This window comes from Sceloporus occidentalis, unplaced genomic scaffold, assembly GCF_023333645.1.
Source record: "Sceloporus occidentalis isolate IW3139 unplaced genomic scaffold, rSceOcc1.0.p SCAF_420, whole genome shotgun sequence".
Lineage (NCBI taxonomy): Eukaryota > Metazoa > Chordata > Lepidosauria > Squamata > Phrynosomatidae > Sceloporus > Sceloporus occidentalis.
The window spans coordinates 267,936-288,457 of NW_028317400.1; the positions used below are offsets into that span (position 1 = coordinate 267,936).

Genomic DNA, 20,522 nt, shown 5'->3' on the forward strand with positions numbered 1-20,522 from the left:
TTGCCCCAGCTCCAGGGACCCCCGTCACCCCCCCCCACGCGGTTTATACCCTCCAGGCCGATCATTCTGTAGAACGGATGCCTCTTGGTTACCCTGCTGGCTGAGGGTGCTGCCTGCCCCGGGGGTAACACCGAGGTGCCCTTTACAACGTCTGTTAATAAAGTGAGGAATATCAGAAAAAACGGACCACGGATTTATCACTTTCTATAACGATCAGTGTCTGGCCTGCAGAGCTTACGCTCTAAACGGTAAGGTAAGCAGGAGGGTTTTGGTTGCAGTTACAGCCCCAGGCTGAATCCAGACTTTATCCGGAATAACTCGCCGATGCCCGATACCCACGGGGTGGAAAAACTTCACCGGCCAACGTGGATCTGGGGGACACGCTGCGCACAGTATCAGCAAACCGGCCCCTGGGCCGAGGTAAATGCTGCCCCTGATCCGGCGATGGGTGGCAAAAGCAGCGGCCACTTTAATCCACTGACGTTCAGAGGATCACAGAGTACCCCCAATCTGAAAGTCCGCTGCCCCCCAAATCCCAAAAGATTCTCTGCCCCGCTTCCTGTCGGATCAGGCGGATCACTCCCATCACTCAGTAACCGGCGCATTTAGGAACATTCTAAAAATATTTTAATAACAGAATCTCGTGTTTTGGTGAATAAAGGATTTCCGCGTTATAAGGGCTGCCGTAAAGCGAGGAGCTTGCAGGGTTTGGCTGTGAAGGGCGTCACATGATCGGCTGCGCTGGCGGCCGGCAGATAATGTAACTTTAACGTAACGACGAAACGACACCGAGGCTTTGCGGGGCGTTTCCCTTACAAAAAATGACTGCAGTTTTTCTGAAGTAATCCTGCGGTTTTTTGGACATGAAAAACCTTCAATACTGCACTCTTACTGCACATTTACTGCACTCTTACTGCACATTTACTGCACTTTTACTGCATTTGTACTTCAGTTTTACTGCAGTTATTTTTGTACGGAAGTACAAATGCAATAAAGCTGCAGTGCATTGAATTACAACTGTAGGTTTGCAATATTAAAAAAAAAAAAGTGCAGTAAAAGTGCAGTAATTTTTTCTTAAGGGTTGGTGAATAAACATCACGGAACCACCAGAATCGGTGAAACCCACGTGGATAATTTACACTTTTCTGCCGTGGAGTCTTGGGTTCTGCCTCGGGTTAGGAGAAGGTGGTCACACTGGTGATTCCCGTGGCTTCGGGTGTCACTCGGCGCTGCGCAGGATCGTGTTTCCCGCTCGCTCACGGATACCCCATGCGCAGAAAGATACAGGCATGCCAATTGCAACCCTTGCCAGGCTGTCCCTACAAGGTTCTGGGGGCCACTTGGTACGACCCGGGGGACTGAGCTGGGTGACCTATAAAGGATTCATGAGGTTCACCCAAACCCGTGAATCCGTGATTTGTTACCCGTGACGTGACGTGTCGTGTCGGGGGGGGCGGTTTTGTTGGGGTTGTTAGGTAAATGCCCCCATGGGGTATTTTTGAAGTAAGGTTTCTCGGTTATTGGGAAAGCTGAGCACAAGACAAGCAAAAGTGTGAACACGAACAGGGACTTCCTCTACGAATAAAGACAGCTGGTAGATATTGGGGGTGGGTATACTGTGTATGGGCAGCGGGTAAGGGCAGGGAGAGCGGACACCGCCTTCTGACGTCACAGACGCGCGCCGGTCTGCAGCTGCACGTGGGTGATGGAGCCTCTCCGGGATTTGGCTGCCGATCTGCACCGGGTCCAAGCCCTGAAATTCGGCAACTTCCAGCTGAAGAGCGGCCTCAGCTCCCCCGTCTACTTCGACCTCAGAGTCATCGTGTCCCACCCGGGCCTCCTGAACCGGGTACGGCGGGGCAGGAGAATGGGAGCCCCGGGGCATCACTGGGAAGGGGGGTGATGTGAGGAAAGTGGTGTAATCCGGAACATGAGTAATCTGGGGGTATCACTGGGGACAGGGGGGTAACCTGAGGGGTATCACTGGGGACAGGGGGGGGTAACCTGAGAGGTATCACTGGGGACGGGGAGGCAACCTCTGGGGACAGGGGGGGTAACCTGAGGGGTATCATTTCGGAAGATTGGGGTACAGGAAGATATTGGATGCCTTGAGGTGATAGGGTTGTTCAGCTAAGCAGTGCTCGTGGTGTCCTGGGGGGTATTATGAGACACGCAGGTTGATCTGGGGTAAAGAGAGCATCATGATAAATGCCCCCCCCCCGTCACCGGTAACATGAGCCCGTCACTGGTAACATGCTCCCCTCTCCCCCCGTCACCGGTAACATGCTCCCCTCTCCCCCCGTCACCGGTAACATGCCCCCTCTCCCCCCGTCACCGGTAACATGCTCCCCTCTCCCCCCGTCACCGGTAACATGCTCCCCTCTCCCCCCGTCACCGGTAACATGCTCCCCTCTCCCCCCGTCACCGGTAACATGCTCCCCTCTCCCCCCGTCACCGGTAACATGCTCCCCTCTCCCCCCGTCACCGGTAACATGCCCCCTCTCCCCCCGTCACCGGTAACATGCCCCCTCCCCCCGTCACCGGTAACATGCGCCCGTCACTGGTAACATGCTCCCCTCTCCCCCCGTCACCGGTAACATGCTCCCCTCTCCCCCCGTCACCGGTAACATGCCCCCTCTCCCCCCGTCACCGGTAACATGCCCCCTCCCCCCGTCACTGGTAACATGCCCCCCTGCCACCGGTAACATGCCCCCCCGCCACCGGTAACATGCCCCCCCGCCACCGGTAACATGCCCCCCTTTCCCGCAGGTTGCGGATCTGCTGCACCAGACGGCCCGGGACGCTGCTCTCCGCTACGACTCGATATGTGGGGTCCCGTATACAGCCCTCCCTCTGGCCACCATCATCTGCTCCACGCAGGCGGTGCCGATGCTGATCCGCAGGAAAGAGGCCAAAGACTACGGTGAGACCCTGAGGCGCACCGCATTACACCGGCCCCCGCGCGGCATCCCTGTGAGAGATCTGGGCCACAGCTGGACTCCTTACATTTGATATATTAATAAAGCTTCATCGAGGTGTAGTTTTTTTTGTTTTTTTTTACAAGATTCTTTATTTTAGAGAGTTTTTGTACACCTGGACAGTATAGCTTGGGAGATGTGACAGAGGCCATGTTTTTCCTATCGTGGCCCCTGAGGGCCGGTCCTTCCAGCTCACAACGTAAGCTATTATCATTTTTTTGATCGTAGGAACTAAACGGCTGGTCGAAGGCACAATCACTCCTGGGGAGACCTGCATGATCATCGAAGATGTCGTCACCAGCGGCTCAAGTGTCTTGGAGACCGCTGAGGTCCTGAGAAGAGAGGGTCTGCAGGTCACAGACGCCATTGTTCTGGTGGACAGGGAGCAGGGGGGGAAGGAGAGGCTGGCAGAGAGCGGCATCCGCCTGCACTCCGTTAGCACCCTGGCACGTCTCATGGAGATCCTGCAAGCCCTGGAGGCTGTCGGTGCCGACACCGCGCAGGAGGTCAGGAGGTTCATCCAGGAAAATAAAGTCACTTCACAGGCGTCCGCCCCGGCCCAAAAGTGCCGTCTGAGCTACGCGTCCCGCTCGCTCCTCCCCGGCACCCACCCCCTGGCTTCGCGGCTCCTGACCATTATGGAGAAGAAGAAGACCAATCTTTGCCTGTCGGCCGACGTGACTCGCTCCTCTGAGCTCCTTCAGCTGGCCGCCGAGCTGGGCCCTGCCATCTGCATGTTGAAGACCCACGTGGACGTCCTGAGCGACTTCACCCCCGACGTGGCTTCTGGGCTCCGAGCCGCCGCCGATCAGCACGAGTTCCTTCTGTTTGAGGATCGTAAATTTGCAGATATCGGGAACACGGTCCGGCAGCAGTACGAAGGTGACGGCTCTGCCGAAGCCCACGCTCGCCGTTTTCAGGGATAAGCGGATCTCGGGGTATAAATGATGTTTCTGTTCTTGTTCTCAGGTGGCATCTATAAAATCTCGTCCTGGTCGGACGTGGTAAATGCCCACGCCGTGCCGGGCCCAGGGGTGCTGCAGGGACTGCGGGAAGTCGGCTCGGCTCTGGGAAGAGGGTGCCTGGTTATTGCCGAGATGAGTTCCCAGGGGTCGCTGGCTACCGGGGGCTACACAAAGGCGGCGGTAAGTGCCACGAGGGAGGAGGGCAGCTGTGGCTGGCCGGGAGGTTCCCCCTCTGGTCTGTGATGTCATCGATGGGGGTACATTCCATCCGAGGAGGAGCCTGGTGTGTCCGGAATGATCTTTGTGGGTTGCATGTGGCTGACGCGCTGTTTTTGTGAATAGGTGAAACTGGCCGAGGATTGTCCGGATTTTGTATTTGGATTTATTTCCGGCTGCGGCGTCAGCGATAAACCCGAGCTGCTGCACCTGACCCCGGGCGTCCAGCTGCAGGCGGGGGGTAAGTGGAACCGCAGCCGCGTCGCGCAGGACGTAATCTTACCCAGCTGCGCATGCGCCAGTTTCAGCCGTGACCCTCTTTACGTGGGTGCAGAGAACGACCCAGCTGTCTGAATTACGCTGCTCCCAGGCCACAAATGGAGTCACGTTTATGATTAACGAGCCGTTCGATCGTAATTTTGTGTTCGTTTGCCTTTCCTCAGGTGATAATCTGGGCCAGCAGTACCAGAGTCCACATGATGTCATTGCCAAGAAGGGCTCTGACATCATCATTGTGGGACGAGGCATCTTATCAGCCAGCGATCGGTTGGAAGCCGCCGAGATGTACCGCGCTGCCGGCTGGGAGGCGTACCGGAGCCGGATCGCAGCCGCCGAGGGGCAGACATGATGTTCAGAGACGCCAACTGCCCGGTAACCCCGCGACTAAAACCCGCTGCCGTACCCGGTGCCATCGTTGGCTGCCCGCTTACCCCTGCCATGCCAATTACCCGCTGGAACTGGATAGCGGCTCCCATTAATATCACTGATTAGCCTGACCCCCCCCCCCCCTTCTAGTGCCCCAGCCATGGTTACAGCTTGTACCGCACGGGGTTAAAGTGTAGGCAATCTGTGACCTTCTGCCAATGGGGGAAATTCGTGGTCCTAAAAGGTTTGATTGTTCTGCCAGTGGGAGGGAAGCTGAAATGCCGGGGGGGGGGGGGTCACTTTCTGCCCCCCTCTCCTGGGGTCTGGCTGTAGAAATAAACTGTTTGGGGAGAAGATGCTGATCCCCGCCAGGCAGTCCGGCTCCGGCATCTCGCACTCCATGTAATATTAAGAGCGGACCATGTAATAAACAGCGATGTCTGACGCGGCGGCTCCTTCTGCATTAAATGTTTCGTGGTCTCCGTGTTTATCCATGAGCGGCCGAGGGGGGGGGGGGGGGGGGTGTTGTGTTAAAATAAATGATGAGAAATCTGTTATTGGGGAATCTGCAGGATTATTCCTCCCCATTATATTATCTCACCCCTATTGTTTCTGATTGGTTCAGGCAGCCTCTAAGGGTTAAAATTTAGCGGATTAAATTTAATGCTGGCTCTGCCACAGGCTGCCTTCTCTAATTAAAAACTAAAGGAGATGCCTCGGAGCTCAGAATATGGGCCGGGTATGAGGGGATCACAGGGAGAGAAAAAAAAATCCATAGTTTTTATTCTTTATTAATTTAAACGTTTTACAAAAATTGCAGCAATACATTTTTTATTTTTTTTTAACCAAAATATTTATCTTGTGCTAAAAATATTCTGAAACAATTCAGGCAAAAGTTACAGTGACGGCGTCTCACACCTGAAAGGGTTAACCCAAGAAGGCCAAAAAGCAATGGCGATTGGCTTAAAGGCACCAATCAGCCGCTGGGTTTGGGGAACAGAAATTAAAAAAAAAAAAAAACCCTCTGTGCTTGTGTTTAACCCTTTGACTGCTGGCAATTCTAAAAAAATGTTGCAGAATTTTAAAAAGTTACCAAACCGTTATTTCATTCCAAAAGATTTTCACATAAAAAAGAAATCTCTGTTGAAAAGAGTGTTTTGTAAATATGGCAGTGCAGGTATCACCCTTTCTGTGCTGAAGGGGTAAAATTTACCAGGCTTAAGGGTTAATCTTATGTTTGGCCGAACGGCTTCTCCCGAATTGGCCAATCCCCTCCGCAGTGTCTGCGAGGATCTGGGTTGGTCAGTCTGTGGCCCCTACTTGGGAGCCACGTGTCCAACGGCCCAGCAAATGTTTGTGCAAATTAGCCCCAAACGGTCACCCCGACCTCCCACGAAATTCTTTTCTACGGGTTAAAGTGAAGTCCGGCTGAGGGTCCGGCCCCTCACTCCATCTCTTTCATGGATGGGAATCCATCCGTGGTACCGTTATTGGATTTTCCCAACATGCTGTAGACCTCGTCCACGTTGTGCATGGAGATCGGCTCCCGATACAGCGGGTTCGACGCCTAAACGGAAAGAAAGAGACGTCAGAGGGCCCGGGGTGAGAGGAGCGGGGGGGGGGGGGGGTGTCATCAGCGGTTCGGGGTATCGCGCCGCTCACCATCTCGTATCTGGCCCTCGTGCGTTCGTTCTGAAACCTGGCAAATTCTCGTCGGTCGTGAACGGTAACGAGCAGCTTCCACACAGCCAGGAGAACGAGTCCGATCAGCAATATGCTGCCCACCACGGCCAGCAGGACGGTGAGGGCATCGGGGGCCGTGGCGCATTCTGGGGAACGAGAAGAAGGGCATGAAAGCAGCATGGCGCAAACGCCCAACGCGGGGTAAATCGGGCGTGTTGGTCTCCCACTCACCGGGCTCTTTCAGCGCAGTCAGGATGGATTTCCCGCTCGCCTCCTCCGAGTAAGTAAAACGCATAACGCAGTCACTTTCAGTCTTATAAACACACAAAATGGCGTCGGGGTCACCGGTGTCTGCGGAGGAGGAGAAGAGCGCGTTACGAAAGACCCCAATATACGGGTTTAACCCCATACGGCTATATCGTCTGGGTACTGAGCCAATAAAGAAACCTGAAACCCACCGGCACTTCTGCTGGTAGGCTGTTCCACTTATCTACCACCCTCTCCATCAAGTAAAACCTCCTTCCATTGCACTGAATCCTCGGCTTCTCAAGCCTTCCAGAACCTCTTAAACGGCTCCACCAAGAGCCTCATTCCAGCAAAAACACAGCCGACCCCGCAACATCCCCGACAGTCTGCGTGGTCACCGTGGGGCGAGGGGTGATTCCACGGAGCCAGAATAATCACTGAACCCAGGGGAGGACGTGCCGGGGCTTCCAGAAAACAACATTTGGACTTACAGGCCAGCGGCAGCGGCAATGAAAGACAATTGCCAGGAAAAAAAATGGCTGCCTGGATACGGTCACTAAGCGTGCAGAGCACGAGCCGCGCGATATAAATAAAGTTAATCTATTCAATAACTTTCTTACACGGCAGCCTCTGCTATTCCACTCATCGGCCACCGGGGGGAGTCATAATACGGCTGCGCCTGCCAGTGAAGGGTTAAATGGAATTGGCTGTTTTAGAGAACAAATGGGACCTTTAACCCTTTACAGACCTCTGGTCAGATCTCATCTAGAGTAGTGGGTACAGTTCCCCGTCTCCAGAAGGATAAGGACACTCTGGAGGAGGAGGGATAAAAATGATCAGGAGGGATTAGAGGGTCTCGTTTATCGTTTTTCCTTCCTTGGCACGTGGGGCGCGTTTCCCGCTCCGTGACCCTCCATACCCACCCAGCGCGTCCACGGTGAGGATCTCGTCTTTGCACAGCCGGTGGCAGGTCTGGTTATCGGAGAGTCGCCCCGTCTGGTACAACCTGCACTCGATGCAATCCCTGCAACACAAACCGAAAGGTCAGGTGACACGCCGGCCGGTAATACACCCACCACCCTCAGCCGGACCCCACAGGAAACAGCAGCAAGGAGTTTGCCCCCAGATCCCACCCGCTACCTGCCCCGATTTTTCAGTCGCCCCCCATGGATTTGCCCCTTTCACCCTTTGTTCACCTTTTGGTCCCGCAGGCGTCGGGGCAGGTGGGGCATTTCTCGCAGGTCTGTCCGAACACCCCGGGCTCGATGCACTGACATTGTCCGCAGACGCAGTTTCCTTTACCGCTGCAAATCTGCCCCTCGTCGGAGAGGCAGCCGGCGGTCTCTGTGGTGCAATTGCAGTTTTCCCCGATGTACCCAGCGTGGCATTTACACTCCCCGCAGTCACACTCGCCGTGGCCTGAAAACAGAACGCCGGAATTATTATTATCTTAGTTATATATAATTATCATCATCTTTTATTTATTATTATTATCTTTTATATAATTTATATATTATCATCATCTTTTATATATTATTATATTATTATTATCTTTTATATATTATATATTATTATTATCTTTTATATATTGTTATTAGTATTATCTTTTATTTATATAGCGATTAATACAATCCATATATTCAAGGGGTCCGAGAAGACGAGAAATGACTGACTGAGACAAACCGATACGTTAGGTGGAGAGACTCGGCTCGCAAGCTTACAATCTTGAGGTGTAAAGAGTCTCCGAGCCGGCGACCGACGCGTTTCACACAGATTAACAACACAAGCTGGATTCAGCGCAGGCAACGAATCTACAACCGGCCATCATTTCAGCCTCTACACAGTTTGGGGGGGGGGGGGGGGGTTCGGTGGTGTTGTTGTTGGCTCGTCTTAGAAGCTGACAATCTAACAGGCTGCAAGGTGAATATCTTAAAAACTGCCTCTGATCAATTCCATACCCTGCGAGCAGCTGCTGGTTTGAACTACAACTCTCAACACACTCTTCCAGCAAGGCGGGGACAGAGAATAACCTTATAGTCATTAATAGCCCCCCTGGGAGACCCCCTTGTTCGGAGTGGAATGCCGGGGGGGGGGTTCGAACTGTGTATTCCCACGCACGCCCCACCTGGGTTACCGAGGGGGGGAGGGCGGCGAATTCAAAATGTGGGCAACAAGGGGCCGAATTCTGGGAAAAGATCCAAACAGCCCCACAAGACATTAACCCTTTACTGTCAGCAGAGGTTAAACGTGACCCTCTTTCAGAATATGCCTGCAGGGGGTCTGTGTGTGTGTGTGTGGGGGCGGGCTGTGCAAGAGGGGTGGGGGATGGGGGGCAATTCCTGGGAACCCATTCAGTGTCCTTCGTTAATCGGTATGCACCGTGTGGGGCAGGAATGAGACGCCTCCCCAAACCTCTCGCCCTTTATATCCAAAACACCTGCAGTCTCTGCACGAGAGAGAGAACAAACACTCTGAAATCCAGGGGGCACCAGCGGAGGTGGTACGGGGCAGATTATCCCTGATCGCCCCCCCATCAGCAGCTGCAGCGTTTGCGAGGTTTAAAAACTATTTGCATGAGAAGAGACTGACGCTAAACCCTCCCGTTAGAGACAGTCACAGGGGGTCTCTGCCCCCCCCAATGCTTCTTATACCAACAATCTCACAGCACCCTGAGACATGTCGGAGACCGCGAGACACGCCACCTACACGCGAGACACGGCCGCCAGCTAACGACTGTCCGCGGGGATGACGTGGCGGGGTCACCAATACCCCCAGAATGCCTGGAATAACCCACCAAGGGACAGCACAGGGCACTCAGACTGAGTGAGCTCCCTGGCTCCAGACTGCTTTCCCCATAGTGCCACAGCGGCTGGCCACAAACATCTCATGTGAGAGGGTGGTAGACAAGTGGAGCAGCCTCCCAGCAGAAGTGATAGATACAGTGAGGGTATTAAGCATGCATGGGATAGACGTACGGCTCCTGAATCTAAGACAAGACCAACAACTGATTAAGGTTCGAGTCTTTACAGCAGGAGAGACGGGCGCCTAGACGGGGGCCGATCTGACGGCAGGGGCTGGGCTTCCGCTAAATGAAGGGGTTAATCTGTGTGGGACGCTCGTGGCCGGATGACACATAACCGGCTCCATGAGACGACCTCAGAGCTGCCCGGCCCTTCACATTCGGGGCGTCTCGGTGAAGCCGCCGCTTTCTCTATTTTTAGACCCTAAATAAGATCCGGATGTTTCCACAAAAGCTGTGATTCCTGGCATCGCGCGGCCCTCCGGGAACATGCAACAAGGGGCCGAGCGCATGCTTCCCCGGGGCTACCCCCTCGCCTGCAGAGGACACGTCAGGGGGTCAGCACAATGTATCGGTAAATGCACCGCAGGACCGGTCGTGTGGACGTTACCGGTACCGGCTCCAACGAAACGGCTTCAAAAAACAACCTTTTGCCGTTTACTCCGCGGGTTGGTTTTTTTTGGTTACACGGAAGCTTCTCGGTCTCTCGTTCCTTTAATAAACAGCTGAACCTTCACACAGAAATTGGCCAAGAATGTAAAAGGAGGCAGTTTACAGAAAGACACGGAGGAGACCCAAACAAGAGCGGGGCCGGGGGGGCCGGCCGGCAACGCCAGCCCTACAGCAAACAGAAGCGGGACTGTTGCCCCCCACATACCCCGGGGGGCCTGATTATGAGCAACCCTGGGCGCTGGACACATTGTATCCAGATCTGGGAAACGAAGTGACAAGAGAGGGTTAACTAGACTCCCAGCCATCCTCGAGAATCATCCCAACGAGCCCCAGAGCTCACAATCAACAGACAGCCACAGGAGTGAGAGCCTGTAATGTATGTAACAGCCCAGCAGCCTCCGGGGGGTTAAAAAATATCACATAAAGCCTGAACCCTATCCCGGCGCCACGCAGCTACTCACCGGAGCGCGGCTACTCACCGGAGCACAGCACTCCCTTAAACCTGGCGCAGGAGAAGTCATCGCACTCGCAGTACGAGCCGCTGATCCGTCCGAATTCACTCTCGTAGCAGACGCACAGTCCGCAGATGCACCTCCCGCGCCCGTTACACACCGTCTTGCCGTCGGCCTCCCGGCAGCTGCTCAGAGACGTCTCGCTGCTGCCCTCCTCCTCCCTGCACTCGCAGCGCGCTCCCAGGAACCCCGGCTCGCAGTCGCACACGCCGCAGGCGTACGTCCCGTTACCGCTGCAGCCGGCGCTGCCCGTCTCCACCCGCCGCGAGCAGCCACAGCGGCACTCGTAGGTCACGGTCACATCCAGCGTGTCCCGGAAACCCACCGGCTTGATGGAGAAGGTGTGGACGGTGTCTGGAGAGGGGCAGCTCCTCGCCTCGGCAGACACTTCGAAGGAAACCTGCAGGGCGAGAGGACAGAACTTTAGTAAATGGCGTGAGAGAGGAAGAGCTAATATAATCCGAAGCTCATGATGGTCGGAGAGCTTGCAATTACTTTGCGCAGACACATGATCGGGGGCCGCCTCACCCGCTTCTGTAGGTCAAATTGCTATGTTATGTCTGTCTACCCTTTGTACAGCGCTACAGAATATGATGGCGCTATATAAAACATATCATAATAATTGGGGGCTACCTTGTCCTGGAGGTTCCAGGGAGGGCAGAGAGTTAAATAAAATCATAAAAACTCAACGAAGTTCTAATCCAAACCGGATCCAAAACACGGAAGCCATAAATTACACGTTTAGGATAAAAAAACCCAGACGGGACGGGACGCCGGATCCGGGATTATTCCCCGTTTCCATGACGTTATCTGCGTAGCGTTCAGCGACCCGCCAGCCGCTTCCTACCGGAATCCTTGGAATTATTTACTTTGTAATCAAAAAAGTTTCACAAACTCCTTAAAACGGCGGAAACGTCCCTAAAATCTGATAAATGCGTTTCTCCGGCCCAAAAACACGACCTCGTCCCACCATCGCTTCGTAGGAAGGGGGTCTGGGGTTATACGCAACACGTGAAGTCCGGGGGTCCCGGGGGAAAGTGATATTTATAACGAACAAATCTGTCGCGAAATGATAAAATTGGGAAACAAGCAGGAGCGTTCCAGCGGTTTCTATGGCAACTGCACCACTGTTGTCATTTTGCACCAAATCTGCTTCTATGAAATAGTTTATAATCTTCAAGAAAATGAAGCCAAGAATTCTCATAAAATCAACAACCTGCGAAACGTGATGGCTCTGGGTAAATAACGTTAACCCCAGGGGGGCAGTCAGACAATACACGCGTGTTACTGTATCCATGTAGCAGGCGCGGGAACTTGGCAAACTCTGTGCCCGTCCTTTTAATAACCGCAGATGGCGGCTGAGTCAGCAGAGCGAGGAATAATCCGCGCAGACGGCGGGTATTTAAAGGGCCATCGTCACCTAAACAAGCGTCTTCCCATCAATCAGCGCGTCCACTCGACGGGACCGAAGGGGTTAAATACCCCATTACCAGCAGCGGCCCGGTCATTCTTCTAGGTTTGAGAGAATTTATTTTCTTGGCGGCTCCCGGGACCCCCGCACCCCGGAGACTCACCGTGTCCCCGATCTTCAGCTCCCCGCATTTCTTCACCCCCGGGTAGGACACGCCATCCTGACACGTCGCCGAGAAGCCGAGACTCAGATGATCGGGAACGTCCGACACGATCAGCTCGACCTTGGAGCGAATATTCTGCAAAACAAAGCGACAAACGGGACGGTAGCGGCATAGTAACAGGCCCGGTCTGACCACCGTATGACCCGTCGCTGGTCCACTGGGCTCGTCTCCATAACGTCCCAGGGGCCGCGGGAATCTCTCATTAGCCTAAAAGCAACTTGTACGGATCAATTTACGTTTCACGCTCCCGGCGATGGGGTTCGGAAAGCTCTGTACAGCCCAAACATAACGAGACACGCAGATAAAAGGCCAGGGACAGGCAGGGGCAGATCCTGCGCGCCCGGGGCATCTACCGCTTCTTGCCAAATACATTATTTCTCTTTCATTGTTGTAGTTTTCGGCAGACGCTCTGGTGACGAGAAAGTCTCCCGAATCCATAACTAAACCCCCCAGCGGCGTCTGTCCCCCCGCCTGCGAGCGCGCATGCTCCTAACTCATCAAATAACATCTTTAATCTCTCAGACACATCGTGAAAATCCCATATTATACCCCCGGGGCAGGAAGGCAGCTCGTTCAATACAGCAAAGCCATTTATACAGCGGGAATCGGACGTCGCACCCCGTGTGTGTGTGTGTGTGGGGGGGCTATATTTTCTGGGGGGGGGGGATAGGAATGGGAAATAAACTAGAAAAAAAATAAAATGCGTCTTATATGAACGAGGCCGACGCGTTTTGGGACTTAGTTTTATCGAGCAGGACAGAGGTAGAGAAAAGCTTTATTTAGACCCAAACCGCGGGGGGGGGGGCACTCACATTATACGCGTTCACGATCAGCTGGATGACGTTCTGCGAGTTCTCGTCCAGAATCTCCACCGTCGTCCCAGGGATCAGAGACGTGAAATTCTTTCAGGAACAAAAACATCCGACGTTATTTATCATTCTATCTGGTGATTCAGGGTTCATTTCCCTCAAAAGTTCCCCAATTTAGGGCGACCCGCTCACTATATCCTCTATATCCGGCTGAATGCCCCCCTGGGCCGGCTTACAGGGTACAGCTCCACTATTACATCTTGCGCAGTAAAGGAGTACGGCAAAGGCTGATATAGGAAAGGGCACTTGCAGCTCACATCAATCCCAGCCAGCTACAGGAAACAGAGTCCTACCTATAAAAGCACTGTGCGGGTGGTCGGCAGATGAAACCCACCGTCTAGTAACCCCAGGAGCTTTAAGCAGACATTACCCGGCTGCGGGAACAGGAATATTAGAAGATAATCGGAGGCCAGAGGCTCGGTTTTACTGGGAATTAACAGGTTAAACGAAATGCCCGACCTCAGTCTAATACCCCACGATGTCATCTATTAGCAGCTCGAGCCACGAACGGCAGCCGCTTCCTACTACAAGCGATTATTTCTGAAAGCAAACCGGCTGAGGATTGTGGGAGTTACAGTCCAACAGCAGGCGGGGGGGATTACCTTGTAGAGGACGTAATGGCTCTTCGTCACCGCAAAGATCAGGTGGATGTTGTTTTCAGACAGTTTTTCTCCGAGAAGCGCAAGAGACGGATAATCCTGCCAACAAAGAGAGATGTTTGAGTTAAACAGACCGTCCCGGCGGCGTCTCAACGAGGACGGCGCGACCCCAGACAATATGACAACTTCCTTCCTCTAGACTGTAAGCTCCTGGGGACAGAACATCGCTACCTGGTTTCTGTGCATCTAAACCTTCTCATTAATTCAAATATCTGGCTGATCAAAGAACTTTTATCACGTCACAAGTTGGGATTTTGTACTAAAAACGGAAATATCAATACTAAAGAAACAGCCCAAACTGAGCTTTTCTCGCAGATCCTCTACGGCTTTTATTTGGCTGAAGGTGCAGTCGAGAAGCCAACAGAGAGACTCCCAGCTGTTTGTTGCACTCCAACCCCATCAATCTCAGCCAGCTTTTAGAAGACAGGTGGGAGCAGCGGCTGGAGGATTACAGAATGGGCAGTGGGTACATGGCATGACCTCCCGGCCTCGCTAGAACCCCAGATGGGACAGAATCTGCTTCAGTTTGGTTAAACTGTGACATTGATGCAGAGAGGCAGTGAAAGGGTTAAGCAGCATTTTTCTCCTGATCTCAGGGGATCTGAGGATCTGCTGATCGCTTCCACATGTTCCCTGGTAACGTGGCCCCTCCAGCTGACCCAGAGTTTAAAGCCGGAAGAGTTCATGGATTGGGAAGAATTCCGCTTCATTAACACAAAGCAGAGCATTCCACCCCAGGCTCTGTCTGAATCACGCACACACAATGAAGGGTTAACAGGGTGGACTAAATTAACCCTCACAGTGCCAGAAATTCATTGCATGACAGCCATCCTATGCTGAGAGATGCAGAATCACGTGGCACAAAGAGTTACCACATAAATAAATCAGTGACCGGCCCCTGTATAATGTATTATTAAATCAGAGAGCAGACACCCTGTATAATGTATAGTTAAATCAGTTTATAATGTATACTATATACGTTTAACGCATACCCCCTGTCTGTAGCTGCAGCTCGCGTGGCTCTTACCAGCTGAGTGGACGCTCCGTACTCGTTGTCGGCGTTTAGGTGGCACTGACCGTCGTGGGGATGGACGAGACCAGCGAGTTTGCCGTCCAGGGCGATGTGCGGGACGTCGTCGGTGGTGATGACCAGCAGGTGGGACGCCTCTTGTCTCCAGCCGATCTTCTCCTGCAGGACAGAGAACTGGGGAATGAAGACGATGATTTCTCCCCATCCGCCGACATTAAAAATCGGAGCGGAGCAACTCCCGGGATGCGATATTCCTGCGGTCACAGCAGAGCGTCACGCGCTAGAGCGACTGCCGACCCCCCCCCCCCAGCCCCGAGACTGCCGATACCCCCCCCAGCCCCGACACTGCCGACACCCCCCCCAAGCCCCGACACTGCCGACACCCCCCCCCAGCCCCGAGACTGCCGACACCCCCCCCAGCCCCGAGACTGCCGACACCCCCCCCCAGCCCCGAGACTGCCGACCCCCCCCAGCCCCGAGACTGCCGACACCCCCCCCCAGCCCCGAGACTGCCGACACCCCCCCCCAGCCCCGACACTGCCGACACCCCCCCCCAGCCCCGAGACTGCCGACACCCCCCCCAGCCCCGAGACTGCCGACACCCCCCCCAGCCCCGAGACTGCCGACCCCCCCCCAGCCCCGAGACTGCCGACACCCCCCCCAGCCCCGACACTGCCGACACCCCCCCAAGCCCCGACACTGCCGACACCCCCCCCAGCCCCGAGACTGCCGACACCCCCCCCAGCCCCGAGACTGCCGACACCCCCCCCAGCCCCGAGACTGCCGACCCCCCCCAGCCCCGAGACTGCCGACACCCCCCCCCCAGCCCCGAGACTGCCGACACCCCCCCCAGCCCCGAGACTGCCGACACCCCCCCCCAGCCCCGAGACTGCCGACACCCCCCCCCAGCCGCGAGACTGCCGACACCCCCCCCCCAGCCGCGAGACTGCTGCCTTTCTAAAGGGATTTCCAACGTGGGGAGATGTGACGCCTGAAGCCGCAGCCACCTCCACCCCCCCTTCAGAAACCCCCTCCGCGAATCCCGGTACCCACCGTCCTCAGCACACCATCCAGCCTAAAGGGTCTCCACCCAGAACCCGCACCGAGGTCACCAGCCCTCCCCACCATCCAAAATCCACGTGACCCAAAGTAACCCCACTAAACCGACGAGAATCCGGAGAATCGCTTCATAAAAATCAACAGCTTTAAAACCCGGGACTGTTTATTAAACGATCAAACGTTTATTTTCTTAGAAGTGGACTCCTGTGACCTCACGCTAATTGTTTTCTCCCCCCCTCAAAAAAAAATACCTTTATCGCACACAGAAATCTCCCACGAAAACGAGTGCCGGGAACATGTGTGGCGTAATCACCGGCTCGGCGCACACCAGACAGGTCTCATCGAGACGCCGCTGGCACGACGACCGATCATACGGCAAAACCCAGAACGAGTTCCAACGAGTTTAATGAAAGAATCTCCGGAGCTGGGAACGGCGCATGAATCACCGCAGGAGATACCGGCAGCGGCGGGGATATTTATTCCGCCCCAACCTGCCTGCCACACACGGTCACTCTAACGCACTCGTCAGCGAGGGGCAGAAGAGGCTTTAAATGCGTTTAATAAATAATTATTAGAGCGGCGCTCGCCCCGCGCTCCGGAATCCGCTCCGCACACGGGCTGCAGGAACGCGGAGCGGAACCGGTTCCGTTTGGTGACCGCCCGGCGGCCGCGGCTCGCAATCGTTTCCATTAAATAAAATGGTGCGGATTATTACACCGCGGTATCTGCGGGGCCACAACGACTCACCTTGCAAACCGTTGCCTGGAGGATGGCATCGAATGACCCCTCGGGGGCATCCCGGTTCCGCGACACTCGCTGCTTCTGGACCTCGGCGTTGAAATTGTTCACTTTGTCGGTGAGCGAGAGGAGGTGCCGGAAACCGAAGGACGGGTTACAGCTGGGGAACAGCTTGTATCTGAAAGACACGAGTGCAAGCTCTTCAGGCCAAAAGCAACAAGCAGGCTCCTCCAATGAACAGGAGGCTCCCAGGTTTGATAACCATTCCCTGCCAATCAATTTAAACAGAGTAAGGGTCGCCACGTGCCCACCCCCCCGGGCAGACTTACCCGGTGCAGGGGTTGTTCTGGTATTTGGGGGCCGTGTAGGAGAACGGGGAGATGTTCTTGTCCACGAAGGAGCCGAAGCCCAGGCGGAAGTTGCTGGTGAGTTTTTTCATCTCGGCGGCCAGTTTGGTTCCCAGATTCCGGATAATATTCAGATCGTCTTTCATGGACAGCGATAAATCCATCAGGTAGTAAAGATCCACCGGATAGTCCTCCACCTGCCTCACCTGCACCGTGAACGAGGCCGGGGCACCTGCAGGAGACGGCAGGGGTCAGCAGAGAGCCCCCCGGGGGACGTACAGCCAGGCTACATAAGCGTCCTACCCTCATTACACAGCTCAGCCGTATCCGCATTCAGAAGACCCCAAAGACCCCCTAACTTACCCATCAACCCGCACAGAACTCACAACTCAAACCCTTACTGAGAGTGATGGGAGTTCAACTCCAAACGGAGAGAAAACCCCATGGCAATATTGGGAAGATCAGGAAGCTATTCACTGGCAGAGTGCTAGATAAGTTGAAGAGCCTCCAGCAGAGGTGGTAAAGGTTAATTTATATACGCATGGGACAGGCGAGTCTGGTGCTCTCTCCCCTCATTATTATCTCAGTAATCGCCCTCCTTTTCCACCAATTCCATTCCCAGAACCGGCGCCCCACAGACTGACCGGGTCGGAGAGACAGCGAGAGTCTCTGCGGCGTGAGCTGAATGAAGTCGGAGTGCGTGGCGCCGGACGCCTTGCTGCTGAGAGGGAGATCCTCGGTCACCGTCACGGCGCTCTTCGGACCCTCGATGAACTCCGGGTCGCAGCCTTTACTGATGAGATTACCCATCAGGTCGCATCGAGACGTCACCGTCCTGGACCCGCCGAAGTCCTGACGAGAGGAAAAAAGAAACGAATCGTTAACGAATCACAGCAAAGCGCTGCCGGCACGGACGTGGCAACGGTGTCAGCAGAGTGCGAGGCACAGCAGGTGTGACGGCCCCCGTGGCCCCCGGAAAACATGCAACCGAAGGAGAGAAGCAGAACAGAAAACGGCCGCTTTCAGCATTTTCACTTCATTTAAAAAAAAAAATAAAAAAAAAATCAGTGCAAACGCCAGATCTTCGCACCGAATCATCAGGATGCAGAACGCGTCCCCATGACCACGGCAGCTGGTAGTCACTGCCCTGTGATGTGACACGCACGTACCCACGGCCCGGGTATCCCCCGCGCCAGCTCTCCCGATGAAAAGACTCTCAGGAGATTATATTATATTATATTATATACACACCTCTCCCAGCAACGGCGACAGCCCCGCACCGCACGCCCCGGCGACAGCCCCGCACCGCACGCCCCGGCGACAGCCCCGCACCGCACGCCCCGGCGACAGCCCCGCACCGCACGCCCCGGCGACAGCCCCGCACCGCACGCCCCGGCGACAGCCCCGCACCGCACGCCCCGGCGACAGCCCCGCACCGCACGCCCCGGCGACAGCCGCGCACCGCACGCCCCGGCGACAGCCCCGCACCGCACGCCCCGGCGACAGCCCCGCACCGCACGCCCCGGCGACAGCCCCGCACCGCACGCCCCGGGGACAGCCCCGCACCGCACGCCCCGGCGACAGCCCCGCACCGCACGCCCCGGCGACAGCCCCGCACCGCACGCCCCGGCGACAGCCGCGCACCGCACGCCCCGGCGACAGCCACGCACCGCAAGCACCCTTCTGTTATATAGGCCTGGGACCCAAAGGGTTAAAACTCAAGTACATTCCCCCGTGATTTCATTACTTGAGGGGTACGGACAGCGTCAGCGGGGTCTGCGTGGGGGGGGAGGGGCGAGAGACAATTCTTTTCTCCGAGGGGAAGAAAAGGGTCTCGAAGTGAAAAGAATTTATTAACGCTGCAGTGAGCTCCAGACACCAGCGTGGGGGGCATCCCGGGCACCAGGAGGGCAACCCGGGGCGCAAAAGGAGGGGTGCAACCCCGGGAGCAGCAGGCAAAGTTGGCACGTATTATAAGCAGGTAGCCTGATGCACCTGGACGCCACGTGGCAGTTTAGCAGCTTCTGCCCGGACCGGGCGCGGACAGCCGTCTCCGAGGAGATACATTTTTTGGAAAAGAATATGGTTCCGGGGCCGCCAGCCCCGGAACATGCAGAGCACAATTACCTTTCACTGCATTCATTTCCAACATAAACAAGGAGTCGGAAAACACGGCTCAGGAATCACCCACGGTTAGCGGGATTCTGCAGCGTTAACCCAATGGATGCTGGAGAGACAGAAAGCTCAACCCGGGACTCCGGCAGTGAAATCGCAGAATCTGACAGATTTGGCTGCATTTTCCGAAGGCCAGCAGTTACCCCCCAAATCCCCCCCATCCGCTGTGACAGACGGCCAGCAGGGCAAATTTGGGAATTAGTTACTTTGAATGAGAATCCAGCATTTTCCAGACAAAGCTTTATTTATTTACTCAACAAACAAACAGCAAGTTCCGGCCCAGACGGGCTTTAAAGGGGTAAATTCCAGATTCTCCCTCCCTATAGAGAGCAAAAAACGTAAACCACGAAGAGGACGCCCACGAGAGGAATAAACCCCACGGACAGGCGATGCCCAGCGATGCCCGGGGGGGGGGGGGGGTCTGATTCTCAGGAAAGGATCACGCTTACTATAAACCCCAAAATATTTGATTGTTCACAGCTGCCCGAAACACCCGGCCCCCAGGGCAGGAACGCTTTCCGGGTTCTGTTACTGAAACAATAAATTGACCAATCACTTCGTCTCCTGAAACCGCGGAACGGATCGGGCAAAGTTAAGGATTTAAGGAAAGTTGATATCGCCGGATCAGCGCGAGAAGACGGGGCCGTTAACGGGCGACGATATCACAGATAAAACACGTAAGGGCCCTTGGAGTTCTCTCCTTCCACCCAAGGAGGAGACCTTTGAGGTCTTACAGCGAACGTGACTTCATATTTTATATCAAGGAATGGGCTGTGCGGGGGACACGCGATGGTGCAGCGGGGGGCAGTTTGTTACATTATATGATAGAGCGCCTCGGGACTCTAATCCACGCTCTCTCTACATGTATTTCACTCAGTAAAGAGAGGACTCTGAACTCTCAGCCTCCACGAGACCGCAGCCCGCGCCGCACCTTAAAGCCCCGTTTAGGAGGCTGCAGGGAAGGGGCCGGAATCTCGCGCACGGAACGCAGAATTATTTCAATTCGACCATTAAGAGAAACCGACGCGAACGTCTCGAAAGATAATCGACCCGAAGACCGAGGAGCCTCTTCAGTCACAGACCCTCTGGCTCTGCGCACACGCGTGTAACGCACGGAAACGCTGCACACGCGCTGCTGCGAGGTCACTGCCGCCAGGTGCCAGTCTTGGGGTTAAGGAGAGGGTTAATGGGCCCGTTCTTACCTCCTGAGAGCACCAAGCACACTGCGGGTGAATGAGAAGACACTCCTGGCACGAGGCAGACGTGGTGCTCCTGCTGGCGCACACATTCAGAG

At 55.1% G+C, this 20,522-nt stretch overlaps 2 protein-coding genes across 2 annotated transcripts; one reads left to right on the forward strand and one right to left on the reverse strand.

Moving 5' to 3' along the window:
* Positions 1-1,705: 1,705 nt before the first annotated feature.
* Positions 1,706-4,787, forward strand: LOC149272772 (uridine 5'-monophosphate synthase-like). The gene is made up of 6 exons (XM_089506749.1): positions 1,706-1,849; positions 2,770-2,923; positions 3,207-3,860; positions 3,948-4,123; positions 4,286-4,400; positions 4,603-4,787. The coding sequence occupies exons 1-6, from the start codon at positions 1,706-1,708 to the stop codon at positions 4,785-4,787; spliced, it is 1,428 nt and encodes a 475-aa protein (XP_089362875.1).
* Positions 4,788-6,248: 1,461 nt separating this feature from the next.
* LOC149272773 (integrin beta-5-like) lies at positions 6,249-20,514 on the reverse strand. The gene is made up of 14 exons (XM_089506750.1): positions 20,431-20,514; positions 17,698-17,905; positions 17,036-17,285; positions 16,716-16,884; positions 14,907-15,068; positions 13,823-13,918; positions 13,164-13,253; positions 12,292-12,426; positions 10,685-11,117; positions 7,930-8,152; positions 7,657-7,757; positions 6,719-6,838; positions 6,467-6,633; positions 6,249-6,371 (listed from the first exon to the last, which is right to left on the reverse strand). The coding sequence occupies exons 2-14, from the start codon at positions 17,861-17,863 to the stop codon at positions 6,249-6,251; spliced, it is 2,235 nt and encodes a 744-aa protein (XP_089362876.1). The 5' UTR covers positions 17,864-17,905; positions 20,431-20,514.
* Positions 20,515-20,522: the final 8 nt, after the last annotated feature.

Excerpts from the sequence above, each read along its gene's own strand:
- LOC149272772 (XM_089506749.1), top strand. The coding sequence starts at position 1,706 with ATGGAGCCTCTCCGGGATTTGGCTGCCGATCTGCACCGGGTCCAAGCC. Across the intron at positions 2,924-3,206 it reads GAAAGAGGCCAAAGACTACG|GAACTAAACGGCTGGTCGAA; the intron begins GTGAGACCCTGA and ends TTTTGATCGTAG. Across the intron at positions 4,124-4,285 it reads GGGGCTACACAAAGGCGGCG|GTGAAACTGGCCGAGGATTG; the intron begins GTAAGTGCCACG and ends TTTTGTGAATAG.
- LOC149272773 (XM_089506750.1), bottom strand. The coding sequence starts at position 17,863 with ATGGGTAATCTCATCAGTAAAGGCTGCGACCCGGAGTTCATCGAGGGT. Across the intron at positions 11,118-12,291 it reads AGCTGAAGATCGGGGACACG|GTTTCCTTCGAAGTGTCTGC; the intron begins GTGAGTCTCCGG and ends CTCGCCCTGCAG. Across the intron at positions 7,758-7,929 it reads GACGCCTGCGGGACCAAAAG|GGATTGCATCGAGTGCAGGT; the intron begins GTGAACAAAGGG and ends TTTGTGTTGCAG.